The 22,096-nt window shown below is 58.5% G+C and overlaps 1 protein-coding gene across 2 annotated transcripts; it reads right to left on the bottom strand.

Annotated features, from left to right (window-relative positions):
- Window positions 1-1,233: 1,233 nt before the first annotated feature.
- On the bottom strand, window positions 1,234-9,874 carry EFNA1 (ephrin A1). Of its 2 annotated transcripts, none has more exons than XM_030542114.1 (5): window positions 9,376-9,874; window positions 4,363-4,658; window positions 3,580-3,645; window positions 3,160-3,210; window positions 1,234-2,698 (listed from the first exon to the last, which is right to left on the bottom strand). In XM_030542114.1, exons 1-5 carry the CDS (start codon window positions 9,480-9,482, stop codon window positions 2,583-2,585), a joined length of 636 nt encoding a protein of 211 aa, XP_030397974.1. In that variant the 5' UTR covers window positions 9,483-9,874; the 3' UTR covers window positions 1,234-2,582. The 2 variants fall into 2 exon arrangements, with proteins under 2 accessions (XP_030397974.1, XP_030397973.1); XM_030542113.1 differs by lacking the exon at window positions 9,376-9,874 and adding an exon at window positions 8,681-8,810.
- Between the last annotated feature and the right edge of the window lie 12,222 nt (window positions 9,875-22,096).

The raw sequence follows: 22,096 nt of genomic DNA on the forward strand, positions 1-22,096 counted from the left end.
GGTTCCTGGGGTTCTCCAGCTGAGTGGGCAAGGGGTTTCTGCCTGAGTGTGAAGGGACCGTTTTGTGTTGACAGCCAGACTCTGTGTAGACTCTGGGTCTCCCTATGGAGCAGTTGATTGCATAATGGTGCAGTATCAGGTGGGACTCATCCAAGCGCCTGGCTAGGAGGGGACAGATAGCCCAGCGCTTAGGGTATCCAATACCCAGGTTCAATCCCTGCTCTGCCACAGGCACTCAGCCTGTCTGGGCCTCGGTTCCCATCTCTGCAATGGGGTGACAGCACCGCTGGGGAGGGATAAATACATTCACGGTTGAGGTGCTCACATCTCTGCTCCCAGGACAGTCCTGGCTCTGGCACACAAAGGTGGAGTTGGCCTGGGAGCTGCCTCATGGAGCAGGGTTTTGAGGTCATTCCCCCCTCTCCAGGGCAGGAGTCGCCAGCTCAGTCCAAGGCTGGGGAAGGGGAGAGGAGCCGAGCACGGCTGCCTTCGGCCAGGCCGCTCCGGGGAACGGGAGTCAAAAAGACACTGCATGGCCCTGGATGAGTCTGTTTGATTTTCGTTCCTTGCTGCCAGCTATGTTTGTCCCAGTGGGGCTGCAGCCGTCAGAGGCCTGGAAATGCAGCACAGCTCAGTGGGGGTACAGTGAGAGATGGTCAGGGTCATCCATGGCCCAACTCAGCCCATCCCTTCAGAGTCACTCCTGTCCCCTCCCCTCCACCCTGCTTGGGAAGCATTTGTGACTCTGGATCCAAATAATTGATAGCGTCAGGCACGAGGTTTCTGTGTCACTCCACTCCACAGGCCCCCCCGCAAACCCCAGCCAGTTAATTAACTAATTACAACAGCCTTGTCACCACGAGCCCACTGCTCAACCCACCTCCCCACAAGAGGCCCCACGCATTTGGCCAGTAGGACCAGCCAGCCATTTTCCCAGGAGTGGTGAAGGCTGGGAAGGGGACAGGCTGCCCTGGCAGGGTAGGTTTGGACCGGGGTAGCACTCTCTGCCTGTCACCTTCCCTGTGGCTCTAGCCAGGGAGATCCAGCTGGGGCCTGGGTGCTGCCCCTTCACTGGGGGGCAGGGGGAGGGCTGGAAGCTGAGGAGAAGGAGATACTGGAGCCATTCTGGGCCCTAGGTTGGGGGAGTCCCAGGGGGCCTATGGTATTGTCCTGCCAGAGCTGTTGGATGAGCACAGTTGGCGCCTTCCCCCAACCCCAGCAGCTGCAGTCTGGCCATATCCAAAACATATTTATTCAGGACCATTTGTATAAAAATTTCAGTGGTAAAAAGGAAGCTTTACAAATCGAGACACGTTATATACACTCCTCCATGCAGAGCCCAGCAGGTGTGTGGGTGAACGAGCCACCTAGCCCCCCGCCCTCTCCAGGCACCGAGGCGCACACAGGCCGTGGAGACAGGGTCGTACAGCGTGTCTAGAGACCTGCCCGTGGAGGGAACTCCAGCCAGGCAGCAGCTACGCTCAGCCTCTGCCCCACCCTGTTTCCAGCACAGGTGGCTGCTTTACACAGAGGACAGAGAGTCCTGGGTGGGGCCGGGAGAGAGAGACTGTGGCAATGAGCCTAGGCAGACAGGAATGGGGCTGGGAGTTTGTGCCCAAGGAACTCTTGCTCTCAGTGTTTCTGGAGAGGCCAGGCTGAGGTGAGTAGAGGGAACGGGGTGTCATGGGTTTGGGGCTGCCAGCTCATTCCTTCCTCGGGCAATTGTGAGGAGGTGTTTGTCTCCTTTGAGGAGCCTGCAGCCCAGCTCCCTGCTTCAGGCCAGACAGTCCCAGGCCCCTGGCCAAGCTGTAATCAGCAGAATTGCCATAGGAGGTCAGAATTTGGGGAGGGGGCACCTGCTCCAGACACATCTACACATTATTTTCCAGGTGTCACACCATACGGAATCCTGGCACCCACATCGCTGACACCAGGCATCCTGCACCAGAAGGAATATTGCTCCAGGACATCCTGCTCCAGCAAGGTGATACCATGGCCCCAGCAAACCCAGAGTCCCTGGGTTGCACTCAGCCTCACAGACACAGCCCGTCCATAGGCTGCTTGCTTGGACAGCACTCGTGCCTCTGCCTGCAGGACACTTCCACGCCACCAGCCCGCAAGGCCTGTCCATCCTGCACACTCCACGGGGGCTGCCTCAGCTGGCCAGAGGTGCCTGCACCCCACCCCCTCCTAGTCCAGAGCCACTGCCCGTCCAGCCAGGGCAGCAGCTGCTGTCGTCTGCTCTCAAAGCGAGTGGTTGAAAGTGCTGGTGGTCTGTTCTTTGGCGGTAAGGAGGAGCAATCCCTCCTGCAGGGCCGCTCCCCGCAGGGCTGTGGTGGCTTTGGTTGCTCAGCTCGGCTTTGGGTCATTCGACCCGTAATACTGACCACTTGGGTCATTCAACCCGTAATAAGTCCTTAGGCTGCCAACGCACGCCTGGCTGATTCACGTGTCCACCTCCAGCTGGTGTGTGTTTGCAACAGCCCAGCCGGGGGCCTGCACATCTCTGGGCCACAGGGTCCAATCCCAGCAGCAGCCGCCATCCAGTGGTTCAGTCCATGCCGCTCAGCCAGGCTCCCACCTCACAGGCCTTGCGGCACCAGCAGGGGCAGCAGGAGGCTGAGCAAGGTGACAGGGCTGCTGCTCCGCAGCGCTGAGTTCTGGCCCACACTCTTCAGGACCTGCACGTCCGCGTCATCTGCGAGAGGAGAGAAAGCAGGAGCCACGTGAGCTCTCGGACATGGGTGTCCAGGGCCTGAGACGCAGCCAGTGGCTGACACCCAGCAGCTGGGGTCACACGTGAGCCGCAAGGCAACGGCTGCAGCGATGCAGCCAGACACATGCTGTGCCACCTCCTTCCCACAGTTTGTGGCTGCTCTTCGTCCTGCCCCCCAATCCTGCATTGCTCCAGGGCAGGGCTCTGCCAATATCCCTTCTGCCTGGCCTGCAGCCTGCTCCGAGACCTGGCATTCCAGACCCAGAGCAGGCTCTTCCCTGTATCCTAGTGGGAGGGGTTCTCAGGAATCTGGACTGAGGCTGCCAGATCCACAGCTCCATGGGGAATACCCTCGCCCAGCTGCCTGCTGCTCCCCACAGCCCCTCATATGGCAGAGACCACACCAGGCCACTAGGGTCTGTTGGTCAGCGCCAGTAACGTACCTGCCTGGATCCCCCCCTTCTGCATTGGGGTGTGGACGGGCAGCATCCCAGCTGCAAAGCAAACAGAGACAAGAAGGTGAAGGGCAGTTACTGACCGCATGCCCCAGCCACCAGCCCATGCCCCGGCCTCACCCCTTCGCTCTGCAGCCTGAATCGATCCCGTTCCCTGCTATCTGCAGAGCCCATGCCTAGAGCCCTGCAAATCTGCAGGGAGCCGCTTTCTAGCCACAGATCAGGTTGGTGGGTGCACGTTTCATACCCGCGCAGGGCTCTGCCCCTCCCCCGGAGCCGCAAGGAGCCAGGGTCCCAGTGACTCAGGCTTCCCTTCCCTGGAAGGCGGGCAGGGCATGGCGGTGCAGCCGGGCTGCTGGGAGGGCTCCGTGCCTGGCAGGGAGGGACCAAGACCCCAGAGATACTCACTGGCTTTGCCAGCCACAGTCACCTTCAGCTTCAGGCAGCCGTCGCCATGGTGGTGAATTGGCTTTGCTGGAGACAAGAGACAGGTGGGTCAGAGCTGGGCTGGGAGCCAGCAGCTGCACTCTCCATGCCACAGGGGCTGTTTCTCCCGCTGCTGGGGGAGGCCCCAGGAGTCAGGGTCTCTCCCGGGCCAATCAGAGCAGTGGCCAGAGAGCAGACCCCTTTGGGGCAGGGGGCACGTAACACCTTAAAGACCATGTCACCCTCATGTCATTACCTGCCTCCCACAAACCTGTGCACTCCCCCTCCTACTTGGCCTCCATCCTCCACCACAGCCTTGGCCAGGGCCCCAGCGCCTGTGTGCCCCACCATAGCCCTGACCAGGCCCCACCCCATCCCTGAGCCCCAGGGCACCCCCCCATAGTCCTGGCCCCACATCCCCCAGCCCCTGTGCCCCTCCATAGCCCCAGCCAGGCCCCACCCTCCAGCCCCTGTGGCCCCCCATAGCCCCAGCCAGGCCCCACCCCCAGCCCCTGTGCCCCTCCATAGCCCCAGCCAGGCCCCACCCCCCAGCCCCTGTGCCCCTCCATAGCCCCAGCCAGGCCCCACCCCCAGCCCCTGTGCCCCTCCATAGCCCCAGCCAGGCCCCACACCCTGGGCACTCACAGCCCCAGCCAGGCCCCACCCCCCAGCCCCTGTGGCCCCCCATAGCCCCAGCCAGGCCCCACCCCCCAGCCCCTGTGCCCCTCCATAGCCCCAGCTAGGCCCCACACCATGGGCACTCACAGATGTAGTAGTAGCTGTGTCCCTCCTTGAACTCTTTCCCCAGGGTGAAGGGCGTGAAGCGCTGGAACTTCTCCGAGAACCGCTCGGGGCCATGCAGGGCAGCTGGCTTGTTGCACTCCCAGCGGATCTGCTCCTTGGAGTGGGGTTTGCAGGCCGCATACTCCTCGTACTCCACCAGGTAGAGGGTGTAGCGCTCCATGGCGCGAGGCGTCACGCTGCCCTCCTCGTAGTGCGGGCAGATGATGTCCAGGTAGTCATTGAGCCGGACCTCCACTGTGTAGTCGTCCGCTAGGAACCTGGGGCCAGGAGGAGGAACAGTCAGTGGTCAGCACTCAGGGGTCAGACACATGCAGGGTGAGACTGTGCTGACAAGACTGCAGCCCTCTGCTCCCAGCCAGCCCTCTGCACCATGGGCGGGCAGACGTCCAGGGAGGGGGTAGGGAAGGGGCAGATGCCCCAGACACAGAGGGGCCAGTGCAGATTGTGGGGGTAACAGAGCAGCCACTGGATCGGGGGTTGATTTCCCAGCACTATATCCCCCCACTCCCCCTAAACACCATCTGGGGAATTTTACAAGGTGAAGAAACAGATGGGAAAATAATCTGCCCTGGCTGGATAACCTGTTAAAACCTTCAGTGCCCAGCATGGGGCCGAGACCCCCAAGCCCCACTCCTCCCCATGGTGTCAGGCCAGGAGCCTCAGAGCAGAGAAGAGCCTAATGCTGCCCTGGGATCTCCAGGTTCCCCCAGGGGAGATTCCTGGGAGCCAATCGTCCTGTCCCCCAGGCAGGCCCATCTCTCCCCCTGGGGAGGGGCATCAGGCCCACCCCAAACCTGCACCCTGACATCACAGACCGGCTGCCTTTGCTCAGTGGAGCTGCTGCCTGGGGGGGCAGGGGGGTTGTAGAGGAGGGAGAGACCCCCAGGGGAGGGAGGGGAGTAACTGACCCCCCCTTGGTGTCCTGTTGCTCTTCCCCTGGGAGCTGGAACGTGAGCAGCTGTCACAGCTGCCCCATTAGCCAGGGCAGACGGCCAGTCTCCGCTCCACGCTGCTCCTCCATCTCATGGCCTAACTAGGGCTCCTCTCCCCATCCGGGCAGACAGGGGCTGCCCCCTCCCGCTGCAGGCAAGCATCTCAGCCACTTGGACATGGCAACACCGGGGGAACTGGGTTCTGCAACCTGAGAGGCCACCAGCGGAGGGGCCCCAGCAGCTCCCACCTCCCAAACCAGCTAGCCCCTGACCCTGCTGCAGCCCCCTGCCATCCAGGTACCTCACAGACACCCCCAGAATTTCAGTCATCTCTGGGGCAGGCCGCAGCAAGCAGCACAACAGCTGGGACAGGGAGAAGCTTCTCTGCCCCAGCCACTCCTGGGGCCAGTGAGCCAGCCGACCTCACACCCCGAGCCAAGCTGGGGCTGGCAGCTGAGTGGTCCCCCTGCCCCACACAGCTGGGAAGGCCCCTCTGTGTAAGGCTCAGTGCCCAGGCAGAGAGCTCCAGCACTGGGGGAGGGCCGTGGTGCATTACAGGGCATCAACCCCTCCCTGCTGGGGAGTTTTGGAGATGGCTCCCAGCAAGCACCCATCAGGCACTTCTCCAACTGGTAATTCCACTGGTGGAGTCTGGGCCTCCCCTGCTCACCAGCCTGTCAGAGCCAGGAGCTTCCTTCCAATCTGCACTGGGAGGGGGACACCAGCTGACCTGGGCCGAGGGCAAGCGGGTGGCACCAGGCGCCTTGGAAAGCTCAGCCCCCTGCACAGCAGGGGTGCAGGGAGGGCATTGGGGACAAAGATTACAGGAGTGTGGCCCAGTCACCCAGTGCCCTGAGCCAGCCCAAGAAGATTCCTAGACTCTAGGACTGGAAGGGACCTCAAGACGTCATTGAGTCCAGTCCCCTGCCCTCATGGCAGGACCAAATACTGTCTAGACCATCCCTGATAGACATTTATCTAACCTACTCTTAAATATCTCCAGAGATGGAGATTCCACAACCTCCCTAGGCAATTTATTCCAGCGTTTAACTACCCTGACAGTTAGGAATTTTTTCCTAATGTCCAACCTAAATCTCCCTTGCTGCAGTTTAAGCCCATTGCTTCTTGTTCTACCATTGGAGGCTAAGGTGAACAAGTTTTCTCCCTCCTCCTGATGACACCCTTTTAGATACCTGAAAACTGCTATCATGTCCCCTCTCAGTCTTCTCTTTTCCAAACTAAACAAACCCAATTCTTTCAGCCTTCCTTCATAGGTCATGTTCTCTAGACCTTTAATCATTCTTGCTGCTCTTCTCTGGACCCTCTCCAATTTCTCCACATCTTTCTTGAAATGCGGTGCCCAGAATTGGACACAATACTCCAGTTGAGGCCGAACCAGCGCAGAGTAGAGCGGAAGAATGACTTCTCGTGTCTTGCTCACAACACACCTGTTAATGCATCCCAGAATCACGTTTGCTTTTTTTGCAACAGTATCACACCGTTGACTCATATGAAGCTTGTGGTCCACTATGACCCCTAGATCTCTTTCTGCCATACTCCTTCCTAGACAGTCTCTTCCCATTCTGTATGTGTGAAACTGATTGTTCCTTCCTAAGTGGAGCACTTTGCATTTGTCTTTATTGAACTTCATCCTGTTTACCTCAGACCATTTCTCCAATTTGTCCAGATCATTTTGAATTTTGACCCTGTCCTCCAAAGCAGTTGCAATCCCTCCCAGTTTGGTATCATCTGCAAACTTAAGCATACTTTCTATGCCAACATTTAAGTCGTTGATGAGGTGGGCAGAGGTGTGGCTGGGCAGTGGTACCAGCTCTGGGGGCTGGTCCCAGGGGACAGAGCCTGCAGTGGTTGGACCTCAGTTGCAGCCAGTTCTTTGTTTCTTTGCACAGATGGCAGCTCCCAACTGGGAAAGGGGGGATTCCAGGGGGGACCCGTGACAGATGAACCCCCCCCAATTATATGCCTGTGTGGGGCATAACCCTCCCCCGTGTGCCAGCTTGGTGCCCATGCCCTGTCCCAAGGCACAGACAGAGGGTCCCAAACCTGCTGGGACTTGCCTCCCCCATCAGCCCCACACCTGGAGCTGACCGGGGGCGGGAGAGGGGGCAGATTCGCACAGCCTGGCCAGGGCTAGCCCCACATCCTGCCTCCTGCAGCTGCCCCACCGAGGTGTTTGTCAACAGGCTTCCTGCCGGTGCACGCGCTTCCCCGTGCCCCTGGCGCCTTCCCCTGGCCCCGCGCCAGCCCCGGGAAGGAAGAGGCCCATGTCCAGCAGGGAGCTGGGTCCTGGGAAAGGAAGGGCCGGCTGGGCCCCCCGGCCCCAGCGCTTGGCACAAACACCCTGCGGCGGGTGAACTTCAGCCCTGCCAGCTGCACCGGGCCGGATTAAACATTGACCCGGGAGAGGATTTGCCAGGGCCGGGGCTGCCCCCCTCCCGGAGCCCGTGGGGGGAGCCCGCTCCGGGGGGGGGGCTTTACTCGGCTCGCCCCGTGTCAATGCAAGAGCCCAGTCTGGGGACTCTGCGCCCGGCGCCCCCAGATCAGCCCCCGTCCTGGGGAGCCCGCAGCTCCCCGCCCCGGGGCCCACGGACCCCTCCCCCCGGCTCAGCCCAGGTCTCGTCGCGGAGCCGCGGCTGGCAGAGGCCGGTCACAGCCGGGGGCGAAGCGAGGAGGGAGGCGCCGCTTGGGCAAAGGATCGTTACCGGGACCCATGGCGAGCAGCCTCCCCGCGAGCCGCGAACAAAGGCCGAGCCTCCCGCCTGGGCTCCCCGTTCGCCTCCCGGCCAGTCTCGGGGGCGCAGGCTGGAGTGGCGGCCGCCCCCTGCGTGTTTATAAACTCCGCCGTGGGGCGCGGGGGAGACCCCGCCACTCCCGGGAACCCGCCCCCAGGCAGCGCGGCCAGTCCCAGAGCCCGGCACCCGCTGGAACCTGAGCCGAGATCCCCCCACGCGTGACCGGAGCACGGCTCAGGCGTAGCCGGGCACCCTCGGGTTGTTCCCAGCCCAGATTCGTTTGGCTCCTTCCCGAGCGCCCCTGAGCCGGGCGCGCTGGAGCCCGGGGGTCCCGCGGCTGGGGGAGCACGTTGGGGCCCAGGCTGGTGGGGGGGGCGGGGGTCCCGGGGCCGGGCGCTGGGGGAGGGGCGCGCTGGGGCCCGGGCTGGGGGAGGCGGGGGTCCCGGGGCCGGGCGCTGGGGGAGGGGCGCGCTGGCGCCCGGGCTGGTTCGGGGTTCCCGTGGCCGGGGGAGGGGCGCGCTGGGGGCTCCCGGGGCTCCCCGAGCGTGGATCCGCGCTCTCTGGCGGGGCGGGGCGCGGAGCCCCCGCACTCACTTGGGGTTGGAGCTGTTCCAGAACACCGGGTGCCGGTCCGCGGCCGCCAGCCAGCAGCACAGCCCGAGCAGGGGCGCCCAGCGCAGAGCCATGGGGCCGGTCAGTGGCTCGTTGTGTGCCGGGCACGGCGCCCCAGCGCTCAGCCTTATGTACCCGGACCGCCCTGGGCGGGAGGAGCCGGCCCGCCTCCAGCGTAGACACAACAGCACGGGGCGGTTCAACACATGGAGGGTGCAGTCAGAGCAGCACAATGCTACACAAAGAAACACAACAACACCACGAGGCAGTACAACAACACAGAGCAACCCTGGGCAGTAGGACGCCACCACCACACAGAACCACATAGCAATACCGCATGGGGCAGTACACTCAGAGCAACACAACAGCAACACAGAGCAACACACCCATACAGAGCAAAACAAAACCAACACAGCGGGACACAATAGCACATGGAGCACCACAGCAACACACACACACAGCCACAGAACACACAACACAATGTAATGCACAGAGGCACACACACAGCTGAAGAACAGCACCACACTAGACAACAGGCAGATAGCAAAAGGACAATACACAGAGACTCTTATGGCAAAACAATCCAGAGAGTGACACACACAAACAGCAATACCACAATAACACACAGCACAGATCAAGGCAACACATACACACAGCAGCTCACACAAACCGGGCACCTGGGAGCACTGCTGCGGGAGCTGGGTCTCATCTCTTGGGGTGGGTTTGTGTCCTGTGCTGGGTGCCCACACACGGCTCCCCAGTGCCGGAGCGCGCACTGGCTCATGTTGGTCTCACTGGGCACGAGCCCGGCCTGGTGCTTGTACTGTGGGCAGCCTGCCAGCCACTCGGTCAGGGTGAGCCCCAGGCTCCCAGCTCAGCACCAGCTCTGAGGTGCCCTGGCAGACCTTGCTCACTGCAGGGATCCAGGGATCCTCACTTCCTGGCCAAACAGTCCTGGCCTGGTGCTGGGCACCGATGAAGACACAACTCCTGCCCCACTGAAGCCAGTGGGAGTTTGGCCAGTGGTTTGGCTAAGCGCTGGACTGCGGGCGGCCTTAGAACCGCTACCCCTCCCTGGCCCTGAGGCGGCTGCATTTCAGTGGTGGGTGAAGGGATCCTGGAGAGTGGCCAGTTGGCCTGCAGGCAATGCCTTCCTGCTGCTGTCCCTCCAACCTCCCAGAGAACCGCTTTATCTGATGTGTTCTGGGGACATCAAAATCATCTGGCTAAATGGGGCTTGGGGAGCAGCTGATAAGGAGCAGGGGACAAAGCCGAGATTCTGATAGGCAGGCAGCTGGATAACAGGCACCCGCCTCCTTTTCCCTTTATCAGCCATGACTGTTCTCTCAGGGCTCAGCTCCAGCCGCAAACATGCCCAGCTCCCCCACCCCCCTCCTATTTGCTCTCCAGTTGTTTGATATTGTGAAATGCCTTCCCAGGAGAATCCCTTTGCCAAAGGGAGATTGCTCAGGCCTGGGGCTCGGCCTTAGCTGTCTGACAGGCGCATGGCCCCGTGCTATCGCCTTGCATCTGCCCCGAACACCGATCCATTCTTGTTAAGCTTCGCTGGAGTGTTGTGAGCCGATAACTCAGCCCCGCTTGCAAAACAGCTTTCCCCTTGTTTATTACATAATGAGCCATTGATTGTGGGTAATGTTGCATGCCCCACACGGCACAGGCGACCTGGAGCTGGCTGCAGTCATGCTGGGTTTGCAAAGTCTCGGGAGCCGCTGGAAGGTCTTGGTAAGACAACTTCACCTCTGAGTATTGGCAGCGTGGCTGTCACTGGGCTCCCTAGGGCAGTGGGTCCTGACACACCTTCCCATGCCAGTCACCTGCCAGGGGCCATGCGCCAGTTAGGGTCGAGCACCCAGATCCCCAGGGCATCCCTCAAATGGGCATGTCACATGGGCAGCTGGATGCAATGGCCACAGATTGGGGCTGTAGGGGACGGCCTGGAGCCAGGCTTTCCTTCCACTATCCCAGGTCCATTGGGGTCTGCGAGGTGCCAGATCCCACAGCAAGGGACCCCCTGCCTGTCCAGAACCCAGCACCTGCATCTGCATCTGCACCCAGCTACCATTGCTGGCTGCAGCTTCCCGTGGTGGGGGGCCCTCACCATGGCCTCTTTCAGCTTCCCTATTCATAGCCAGCCCTGAAGTCAGCCCATAACGTTTAATTACTGCATTAGCAGGATTCCAGCTCCCACCAAGCTGGTGCTGGCTTGACGTGGGCTGCCCCTGCTTGCATGCATTTGTAATCTCCCAGTAATGACCTTCAGGGTGGCCCACATGGGGCGCAATGTGCTTTAACCCTACATCCTCCAGGGCGAAGGAGGGGTTAGCCCTACTGTACAGCTAACTGGGAAACTGAGGCACACAGTGGGGCCAGGCTCACACAGAGCATCAGAGTCACAATAAGGCCTAGAACTCAGGAGTCCTGACTCCCAGGTGTTGTTATAACCTTATTCCCAGATTTGGACCTTAGCGTCCAAAATATGGGGGTTAGCATGAAAAATCTCCAAGCTTAGTCACCAGCTTGGACCTGGTACCTGCTGCCACCACCCAAAAAATTAGAGTGTTTTGGGGCACTCTGGTCCCACTGAAAAACCTTCCCTGGGACCCCAAGACCCAAATCCCTTGAGTCTCACAACAAAGGGAAATAATCCTGTTTCCCTTCCCCCCTCCAGGTGCTCCTGGAGAGATACACAGACACAAGCTCTGTGAAACTACACAGAGTGATTCCCCCTCTCCGTTCCCAATCCTGGAACAAAAGCACTTTCCTCTTCACCCAGAGGAAATGCCAAATCAGGCTAGCAATCCAACACACAGCTCTCCCCTTGATTTCTTCCTCCCACCAATTCCCTGGTGAGTACAGACTTAATTTCCCTGAAGTAAAGAAAAACTCCAACAGGTCTTAAAAGAAAACTTTATAAAAAAAAAAAAAGAAAAAAATACAAATGTTCTCTCTGTATTAAGATGATACAACACAGGGTCAATTGCTTAAAAGAATATTGAATAAACAGCCTTATTCAAAAAGAATACAAATCAAAGTACTTCAGCACTTATATTCATGCAAATACCAAAGAAAAGAAACCATAGAACTTACTATCTGATCTCTTTGTCCTTACACTTAGAAACAGAAGACTAGAAAGTAGAAAGTACTTCTCCAAAGCTCGGAGGAAAACAGGCAGACAGACAAAAGACTCAGAGACACACTTCCCTCCACCCAAAGTTGAAAAAATCCAGTTTCCTGATTGGTTCTCTGGTCAGGTGTTTCAGGTGAAAGAGACATTAACCCTTAGCTATCTGTTTATGACACGCCCCCCAAATTGCAGACAGTGGGGAAGCTCACTGGCGGAAAAAGAGAATGAAGAGAAGGAAAAACAGAGAAAACATGAACTGGAGATGGCAAAAGCTGGGCTGCATGTGCCAGCCAACCCTAACAACCCGGCGCCAATTATTGCTCCACAGCACAGAAAATTTCCCACCTACAAGGCAGGTGATGACACCGAGGCCTTCTTGGAAAATTTTGAAAGAGCCTGTCTTGGGTACAGCATCCCCGAAGACCAGTACATGGTAGAATTAAGGCCACACCTCAGTGGACCTTTAGCAGAGGTGGCAGCTGAAATGCCCAAGCCACAAATGAATGACTATAAACTTTTTCAAACCAAGGCCAGATACAGGATGGGGATAACCCCAGATCATGCCCGTCGGCGCTTCAGAACCCAAAAATGGAAACCAGAGGTGTCATTCCCAAACACGCCTACTACATTGCAAAAAACTATGAGGCCTGGTTAACAGGAAACAACATTCAAACCTTGGAAGAAGTGAACCTCCTCATACAAATGGAGCAGTTCTTGGATGGTGTTCCTGAAGACATCACACGGTACATACAAGATAGAAATCCCAAAACTATCGCTGAGGCGGGGGAGATTGGAGCCAAATGGATGGAACTGGCAGAAAGCAAAAAAGCTACTGTCAAGGGGAACGATTACCCCAGGGGGCACACAGACCATAAACCCTACAACCGAGGACAGCCAAAGACCCTACATACCACCCAAGTAAAGCCACAGATACCCTACTCTTCAACCTCACCAGTCTCCAGTAACTCACCTCGGCCCAGTGACCCATCAGATGGAAGATGCTTTAAGTGTAATGAACTGGGACATATCAAGGCCAACTGTCCCAAGAACACCATGCGAGTGCAATTCATTACACCACCATCACCCCAAAGATCCCCAGGCCCAGATGCCTCTCAAATACCCTTGGAGCGAAGGGAAAATTTGAGAGTGGGCGGAAAGAAGGTTACTGCGTGGAGAGACACGGGGGCACAAGTGTCAGCTATCCACCAATCCTTCGTTGACCCCAAATTCATCAACCCAAAGGCCAAAGTTACAATTTACCCCTTCATGTCACAAGCTGTACACTTGCCTACAGCTCAACTGCCTGTCCAGTACAAAGGCTGGTCAGGAATGTGGACTTTTGCAGTCTATGACAATTATCCTATTCCCATGCTACTGGGGGAAGACTTGGCCAACCAGGTGAGGCGGGCCAAGAGAGTGGGAATGGTTACCCGTAGCCAAACCAGGCAAGCTTCCAGACCCATTCCTGTTCCTGAGCCGTCCACAGAGGCCCCGTCTGTGTTACCAGAGACCCAGACAGAGGTAGTGGACCCGGATTCCATGCCTACCACTGAAACAGCCACAGCATCTGCAGTCCCAGGCCCGGAACTGGAACAGCAACCAGCACCAGCAAGTGCAACCACATCTTCAAACTCAACGCCAGAGGGCGCCAGCGAGCCAGAACTGGCAGAAGCACACGACAGCCATACCCAAAAGGCTCAGCCAGAGCCTGAAATACCCTCAGGTGCACCAGCGGAGAGCGGTTCACCAGCAACGGAAACAACCCCATCACCTACATCGCTTCCAGAGGGACCAAGCCCAAGTCCACAGTCTGAGGAAGAACTGGTGACCCCAGCCTCAAGGGAACAGTTCCAGGCTGAGCAGGAAGCAGATGACAGCCTTCAGAAAGCGTGGGCGGCGGCACGGAGCACCCCACCGCCTCTCAGCTCTTCAAATCGATCCCGGTTTGTTATAGACCAAGGACTTTTATACAAGGAAATTCTTTCTGGTGGACACCGGGAAGAATGGCAGCCGCAAAAACAGTTGGTGGTTCCAACTAAGTACCGGGGGAAGCTCTTAAGCTTAGCCCATGATCATCCCAGTGGCCATGCTGGGGTGAACAGAACCAAGGACCGGTTGGGGAAGTCCTTCCACTGGGAGGGGATGGGCAAGGATGTTGCCAAGTATGTCCGGTCTTGTGAGGTATGCCAAAGAGTGGGTAAGCCTCAAGACCAGGTCAAGGCCCCTCTCCAGCCACTCCCCATAATTGAGGTCCCATTTCAGCGAGTAGCTGTGGATATTCTGGGCCCTTTCCCAAAAAAGACGCCCAGAGGAAAGCAGTACGTACTGACTTTAGTGGACTTTGCTACCCGATGGCCAGAAGCAGTAGCTCTAGGCAACACCAGGGCTAACACTGTGTGCCTGGCCCTAACAGACATCTTTGCCAGGGTAGGTTGGCCCTCTGACATCCTTACAGATTCGGGGTCTAATTTCCTGGCAGGGACCATGGAAAAACTGTGGGAAACTCATGGGGTGAATCACTTGGTTGCCACCCCGTACCACCATCAAACCAATGGCCTGGTGGAAAGGTTCAATGGAACTTTGGGGGCCATGATAAGAAAATTCATCAACGAATTCTCCAATAATTGGGACCTAGTGTTGCAGCAGTTGCTGTTTGCCTACAGGGCGGTACCACATCCCAGTTTAGGGTTTTCACCATTTGAACTTGTGTATGGTCACGAGGTTAAGGGGCCATTACAGTTGGTGAAGCAGCAATGGGAGGGGTTTACGCCTTCTCCAGGAACTAACATTCTGGACTTTGTAAGCAACCTACAAAGCACCCTCCGACACTCTTTAGCCCTTGCTAAAGAAAACCTAAAGGATGCTCAAGAAGAGCAAAAGGCCTGGTATGACAGACATGCCAGAGAACGTTCCTTCAAGGTAGGAGACCAGGTTATGGTCTTGAAGGCGCAACAGGCCCATAAGATGGAAGCATCATGGGAAGGGCCATTCACGGTCCAAGAGCGCCTGGGAGCTGTAAACTACCTCATAGCCTTTCCCAATTCCTCACTAAAGCCTAAAGTGTACCATGTTAATTCTCTCAAGCCTTTCTATTCCAGAGACTTACAGGTTTGTCAGTTTACAGTCCAGGGAGATGATGCTGAGTGGCCTGACGGTGTCTACTATGACGGAAAAAAAGACGGTGGCGTGGAAGAGGTGAACCTCTCAACCACCCTGGAACGTCTGCAGAGGGATCCCTCCTTGGAGAAGCTGAAGGAACTTGCTGGCCACAGCGCTGCAAACCCCCTTGGGGAAGGCTGCAGGGACAGAGTCCTGCAGGAGAAGGGATTCCTGTACCGGGAATGGGCTCCCCAAGGGGAAGTAGAACTGGGGGAAATCGGGAGGCAGCTGGTGGTGCTCCAGGAATGCACAGGGCTCTTCCCATTTGAGCTGCTGGATGGGAGGAGAGTGAGGGGACCCCTGGACCTGAAGAGGGAGGATTGAATGGAGAATGGGGAAGACCCCCAGGGGGATCTCTTCCCTGAGGTGGGAGCCAATCTCCCCATCAGGTGTTCCCCATTCAGAGTCACTGGGAAAGCAACCCAGATCCTGGAGAGAGAGATCAGGAACATCCTGGCTTTAGATGGGATCCAGCCATTTTACAGCCCATGGGCCTCACCCATGGGGCTGATCCCCAAGGGAGACAGGAAGGTCTGGTTTTATGGGGGCTATCAGAATCTTAAAGCCATCCCAGTGTCCGATGCTGACCCCATGCCTAGGCCTGGGGAGATTCTAGACAAGCTGAGAGGGATGGAGAACTTGGCCCTGGCAGACACTGATAACATGTGCATCTTTAGCCAGACCTGGGAGGAACAGGTGTCCCAGGTGAAGAGGGGGCTGGGCTGCCTCAAGAAGGTGGGACTGACGGTAAAAGCTGAAAAATGCAAGGGGGGACGGCAGAGGTGTTGTGTCTGGGCCACAAAGTGGGAAGTGGCTGCCCAAGCCCAGAACTGGCAAAGGTCAAGATGGGGGCTCTTAACCGAGGGAGCCCAAATCACAGACCAGAGTGCTGGGAAAAGACCCAATCCCAGCTTGAAGCCCAGGGGTACTGGGGTGGCAAAGGGTGTGGGCTGCATAAACCTTCCCACATGCGGCCTGCAAGTGCCATCAAGCACACCCGACCTAAGGGAGGGCGTAAGACTGGACTGTCCTGGTGTAACTCACCCCAAGGGATGGGAGAGATGCTGGGGCATCCATGGGAACCTTGGTGGGTTCGAACTTCCCCAGGTCACTGGCTGGAGTGACCTCGCTCAGTTCGGTCTCGAAGGGGGGAGAGATGTGACGAACTGGGAAAGTTCTTAATGTTTTCTCTGAGTACTGTGTTGGTGCCTCAGTGTCCCCATGTCAGTTCTTAAGTCTCTGGCAGAGCCAAGGGCCAGTGCACCTAAATGCCTGACCCTCTGTCTCCTAGCAACTGATGGCCTGGGCCCCTCCCCTGCAAAGGTGCCAGCTGAAGGTGTTGGAGACAAAGGGATCAGGTGACCTCCTGGCCCGGGAAAGGAGCTGAGCAGAGAGGAGGGGCTGGGAGGGGTTGTGAGTCTGGAGCTGGCTGGGGTCAAGGGTGGAGGGCAGACCTGGGGGTCTGGCTCACTGCCCCCCCCAGAATGGACCCAGCCGAGGGGTCCGGTTCGCTGTATCTACAAGCTCTGTTTTAGACCCTGTTCCTGTCATCGAATAAACCTCTGTTTTACTGGCTGGCTGAGAGTCACGTCTGACTGCAAAGTGGGGGTGCAGGACCCGGTGGCTTCCCCAGGACCCCGCTGGGGTGGACTCGCTGTGGGAAGCGCACGGAGGGGCAGAGGGTGCTGAATGCTCCAAGGAGAGACCCAGGAGGTGAAGCCGTGGGAGCTTCTTGCCCTGAACAAGTCTGCTCCAAGGTAGAGGAGGCTCCCCAAAGTCCTGCCTGGCTTGGTGGGGAGCAGTTCTAGAGCATCGCCCGGGGACTCCGTGACAACTGGTGGCAGCGGCGGGACGTACTGCACCCCGTGAATGGCGCTGCTTGCAGTAAGTGACTGGGGAGCAGTAAAACAAAGGAGGGATAATGAGGACCAGGAATGCTGAAGGCTCAGAGATGGACGGTTTCAGGGGGCGGTTAACCTCTGGGAGTGTGTGACCAGCGAGAAGGACTGTTGGAGTAACGGGGTCCCCCTGAGGACGGCAGCGAGCAGTCTCAGGGGCGGAGGAGCTTGCCGCTCGACCCTCAGAGAGAAAAGGAAAAAAGCACTGTTGCTAGGCAGACTTCAGGAGGCAACAGAGAGCCTGCAGTTCAGAAGATAAACACCGGAGGGCACCCCAACACCAGAAAACAGGAACCATGTCTACTAGGACAAAAATGGAGGCCGAAGACCATTTAAAAGAAGCTGAACACAGGCGACAACTGGAAATAAAACAAAAAGAGATGGAGATAAAAGAAAAGGAAGAAAGCATCAAACTGGCAGCCTTCCAAAGAGAACAGGCAGCCCAAGAGGCAGCACACAAAAGAAAACTAGAAGAAGAAGAGGTGGCCTACCGAAGGAAACAAGCAGAAGATGAGGCAGCCCACCGCCGAGAAATGGAAAAGCACCAAAAAAAAAAAAAAAAAAAAGAAAAAAATACAAATGTTCTCTCTGTATTAAGATGATACAACACAGGGTCAATTGCTTAAAAGAATATTGAATAAACAGCCTTATTCAAAAAGAATACAAATCAAAGTACTTCAGCACTTATATTCATGCAAATACCAAAGAAAAGAAACCATAGAACTTACTATCTGATCTCTTTGTCCTTACACTTAGAAACAGAAGACTAGAAAGTAGAAAGTACTTCTCCAAAGCTCGGAGGAAAACAGGCAGACAGACAAAAGACTCAGAGACACACTTCCCTCCACCCAAAGTTGAAAAAATCCAGTTTCCTGATTGGTTCTCTGGTCAGGTGTTTCAGGTGAAAGAGACATTAACCCTTAGCTATCTGTTTATGACAGGTGTCTCCCTCCCCCGAACCACTGACAAAGCCCTGATGTCCTGATGGTGATACCGGCTCATGGGAAGCCTTTAGAGACCCCTCCCCCACTGTGCCTAGGCTCTGGAGCTGCTTCCGAGCCCAGCAAGAATCAAAGCAGCGGGCAATGGGAGTTGTGAGATGACCTGTCATGCCAGCCTTTGCCAGCTCCCTGGGCCTCTGCCCCGGGAACGGAGACAGACACTCCAAGCCAGGATGGGCCCCTTCTCGCCCGACTGCACCTGGGACACCCCACGCCTGGGACCAGGTGCAGTCAGGTCCTCTGCCGCCGCCCCCCCCACCAGCATGGCCAGCGCTGGCACAAAACGGGTGCGCTGAAGCCAGGCCAAGCCCGGCAGGTTCCCAGCCGCCCCTCCCCCGATTGTGCTGGGGTGACCTTCCCCCATGGCCAGCAGTAGCCTGTTGAGAACAGGATTATGGCTGTGATTTCACTTCAAGGACAGCACGCCATGCACGCTTGCTGGGGGCGGGGGGAGCTGGGGACCCATGGGCCTCATTTGCTTTGTGTGTGTGTGTGGGGGGGTAGGATTCAGGGGAGGGGGTAGGGGGACAAAGCCCCGAGTGAACTAGGGACGGCCATATGGGGACTGGAGTGGGAGCTCAGGGCCTCATGGTGAGGCCTATGTCCCATAGCAAGCAGATCTAGGGGGTTAATGGTATTGGCAGCCCCTGGCTTTCCAATACAGGAAAGGTTTCGGGGTGGCCAGTGGCCAGGAGTCTGGGTGCGGGGGTGGTGGTGCCCCTCCCCGGTGCTGCCAGGGCAGAAGCAGCATGACTGGGAAAAGCACATGAGCGGGGCAGGGATGGAGGCAGGGTCAGGTTGGGGTCACTGCTCTGCTGGGGGGGCCCAGCCCAGCTGAGTGGGGGTGAGGGTGAGGTCAGTGCCAGGGCAGGGCAATGCCCGCTCAGGCATGACTCGCTCATCACATGACTCTCCCTTCACACGCTAGGCGACGTGTGCAGGACAAAGGTGAGCGTGCAAGGTGTAAACAGTGCGAGACATAAACACGACGTGCGGCGCACACAGTGGGCGGTTCCCAAGGGGCCTGCGCCTTGCAGGCTATTTATAGCTTATCAGGTAGAGCAGAGAGCCCAGATGTGAGTTGGCCACTGCCAGCAGTGAGTAACTGAGTCTGGGGGACATGGGGGAGGTGCTGGGGCTGTCCCAGGACCTAATTAGGGAGCAAAGGCCAGGGCTGCTGCGTGATCCGTGCAGCTAGGCGGGTAGCTGAGATCTGGGGCTGGCACTACACAGGAGCCTGCACAGGGGGCGGGCCCAGGGAGGCATGGGGCCCGGGTCACGGGCAGTCTCCCTGACGTGCCAGAGATTTGGCTGGCTGGTGGCTTGGTGCCCGAGCTGCCCAGCAGGCCTTGCTGCCAGCCTGGTAGCAGCAGAGCCCTTGTGCAAAACATTCCTCATCTCGCACCCAGGGGTTACAGGGCAGCAGGGTCCCAGCCCAGGTGGGTCTGTAACTCATTCCCCTGCCTCAACCAGAGAGGAACCTGGGACCAGCTTCCCAAGGCCCCCCACCCCCAGCTTTTCCCTCAAGCTTTCTGGGTGAGGCAGCTTCCAGACAGAGGCTGCCCCTCCCCATGAGACCAAGGCTCGGGCATGTGTGCATGGTGACATGGGGGCTCTGAGCTCCTCGGGGCCCCACCGGGCCACTCCCAGTGGGTGCAGCATTCAGGGAGGTGACTCCTGGGCATCCCGGGCAGCACCTGGGCTGGAAGGGCCTATGCTGTCCATACCCAGCTCGTACCCATACAGGGGATGCCGTGCCACTGAATTCCTGGGGGCCACAGATCCCAGCTGGGCCCTACGGCTGGAACCTGCTCTGGAGTCCCTGTGGGGGCCTGGGTCAGGCCAGGCTGGGGAAAGGAGCCAAGTTCCAGGAATGTTGCAAAAGGGATTTTGCAAGTGGAGCTGCTACTCCCTCCAGGGCCTGTGACTCGGCTCCCCCCACTCCCCAGCACCAAGGCAATCCCCCCCCACACACACAAACTGCAAATCGCAGGCTTTTCCCCCTGGAGGCCTCTCCACCGCAGGCCAGGGGGGATAGGGAAGGGGAGCCCCACGCCAGCCAGGAGGAGAGTGGGACGGACGGAGGGACTGGAAGCAGAGAATGACCGAGGCTGAGGGGCCAGCAGCAGGGAGGAGAGCGCTTGCCTCTCCTTTGTGAAATGACCTCCCTGGTTACGTCAGCAGTTCCTAGCCTGGCCCGTGGATGGACAGAGGCCGCATGCCCAGCCTGGCTTTGGGGAACAGGCTGGCTTGGGGGGTGCTGGGGCCACACCTGCTCCTTTGACTCTGCTCCTGGACCCTTGACAGGCTGCCCCCACAACCAGGCACTGGGCAGCCCCCAGTATAACTGAGCTCCCAGTCACAAGGCTCCCCCAGTCACAGGGCAGGGAATGGCAGGGTTAACCCGCTTGGGGGGAGGTGGGTGCTTCTGGGCAGGGATGGCGTTAGACTCACAGGAGCAACAGGGGCAGCAGCACCCCCAGTCCCATAGCAGCGATGGGGTACGCCCACACTCAGGCCCCAGCAGCGCTCAGCACCTGCTCGCTGGAGGAGCCGGGGTGGAAAAGAAGTTTGGGGGGTTCCAGGCCTGGCCAGCACCGAGGCGCAGAGACCCCCTAATGGGGAATTGGGTAAAGGTGCAGACAACAAAGGCCTTGTGCTTTAGGGCTGGCAAACGCGCCCGGCCTGACGCAGCACCGGCCGGCTGGGTGCAGGTTTTCACAGGCCACAAGGTCTGTGCCGGCTGCACTGCGGAGCCAGGCCAGGAGGCGCAGGGCCGTTGGGGTGGCCGTGGAGCCAGGTGTGAGTAAACACCACCCTCCCCAGCTGAGCCAGAGGTAAACTCGTTCAGGGGCTGGAGCACCCGCCCGCAGGACCTGTCTGGCAGGTTTGTGTCTCCTCCCCACGTCCCAGACAAGCCTGGGCTGGCCCCACTAGGGCAGCTGCCTGCACATCCAGCTGCAGTGTGTGGGGAGTTATGGGGTGGGAGGCTCCAGAGAGCACCTCCCACTGGGCAGCACAGGGCACCAGTGACGGCAGATGGGCATCCCTCTGCCCCAAGATACCAGCCAGGATTGAGCCGGCCAGAGCTGTCCCAGTGCCCCGACGCCCAGCCAGGCCCTGCCCTCCTGGGGTTGGAGGTAGTAATGGTTTTGTGGCCTCACTTAGTGAATTACCAGCTGCTGGAGCTGGGATCCTGGGGCCAGATTCCTCTTTCCCTGGCTGCTGCTCTCACCGAGTTTCTCTGCCCAAGAAGGCTGCTGGGAGCTCAGCCCCGGGCCAGGGTCCAGCATCCCACCAGGGTCCATCAGCCCTTGGAGGAGGCTGCAGGGGGCCCAGCATCCTGCCAGGTCTGTGTCAGCCAGTGAGGTCATGTGAGATTCCTCCCACAAGTGGTACTAAGGAGCAGTGTCAGGCCACATTAGCCCCAGGACCCCCCTCACCCCAGCCATCACCTCTCCCAACAGGGGGTGCTGTAGGGGGCAGGGCATGAGCACTGGTGGGGCTCAGACACTGGGGTTGGGTTGAGGTTTTTGCACACTAGGGAATCTGTTTCCTGCCCCCGCCCCCCCATTCCCCCAGAAGCCGCTGTCCCTCAAATTCCTGGCCCTGCACAGGGCAGGGTGTCAGAGCTGTGGGGCTGGCCAAAGCAGCTGTTTGGGAGCCTCTAGAGCTGCAGGTGGGAATGGGGGCCTGTACAAGGGGTCCAGGGCCCCTCCAGGCCTCATCTGCATTCAAGGGAGGATTTTAAACAGGTTGAATCAAGCCAGTGCCAAGCCCCACAGGGAACCATCTGGGGCAGCAGGGACCCGGGGGCATAGGGCCTGGCCCAATCCCCTTCCTGCCCAAGCCACTCTGAAGGGGAGGTGTGTGACAGCTCCCCCGTCCTGGCCCCCCCCCCCCCCCCCACCACACACACACTAGCAGGGCAAAGAGGGAGCTGGGTTGCAAACTACAAACCCAGATCCACTCCCTGCCCCCCCATCCCCAAAATAGGGAGCCCTGGGCAGGTTGAGCAACTTACTCATAGGTCCCCTGAAAGCAGGGGGTGCTGTGCTAGCAGGAAAGTGGGGAAAACCTGGGGACGGGGGATGATGCTGCCCAGAGGGCAGGGAGGAGCAGGATCCTCCCACAGCTCAACAGACCCCCCCCAGACAGGCAGTGTGGCCAGCACAGGGGTGGCTGGCTGGAGAGT

Source organism: Gopherus evgoodei, chromosome 24, assembly GCF_007399415.2.
Source record: "Gopherus evgoodei ecotype Sinaloan lineage chromosome 24, rGopEvg1_v1.p, whole genome shotgun sequence".
Taxonomy (NCBI): Eukaryota; Metazoa; Chordata; order Testudines; family Testudinidae; genus Gopherus; species Gopherus evgoodei.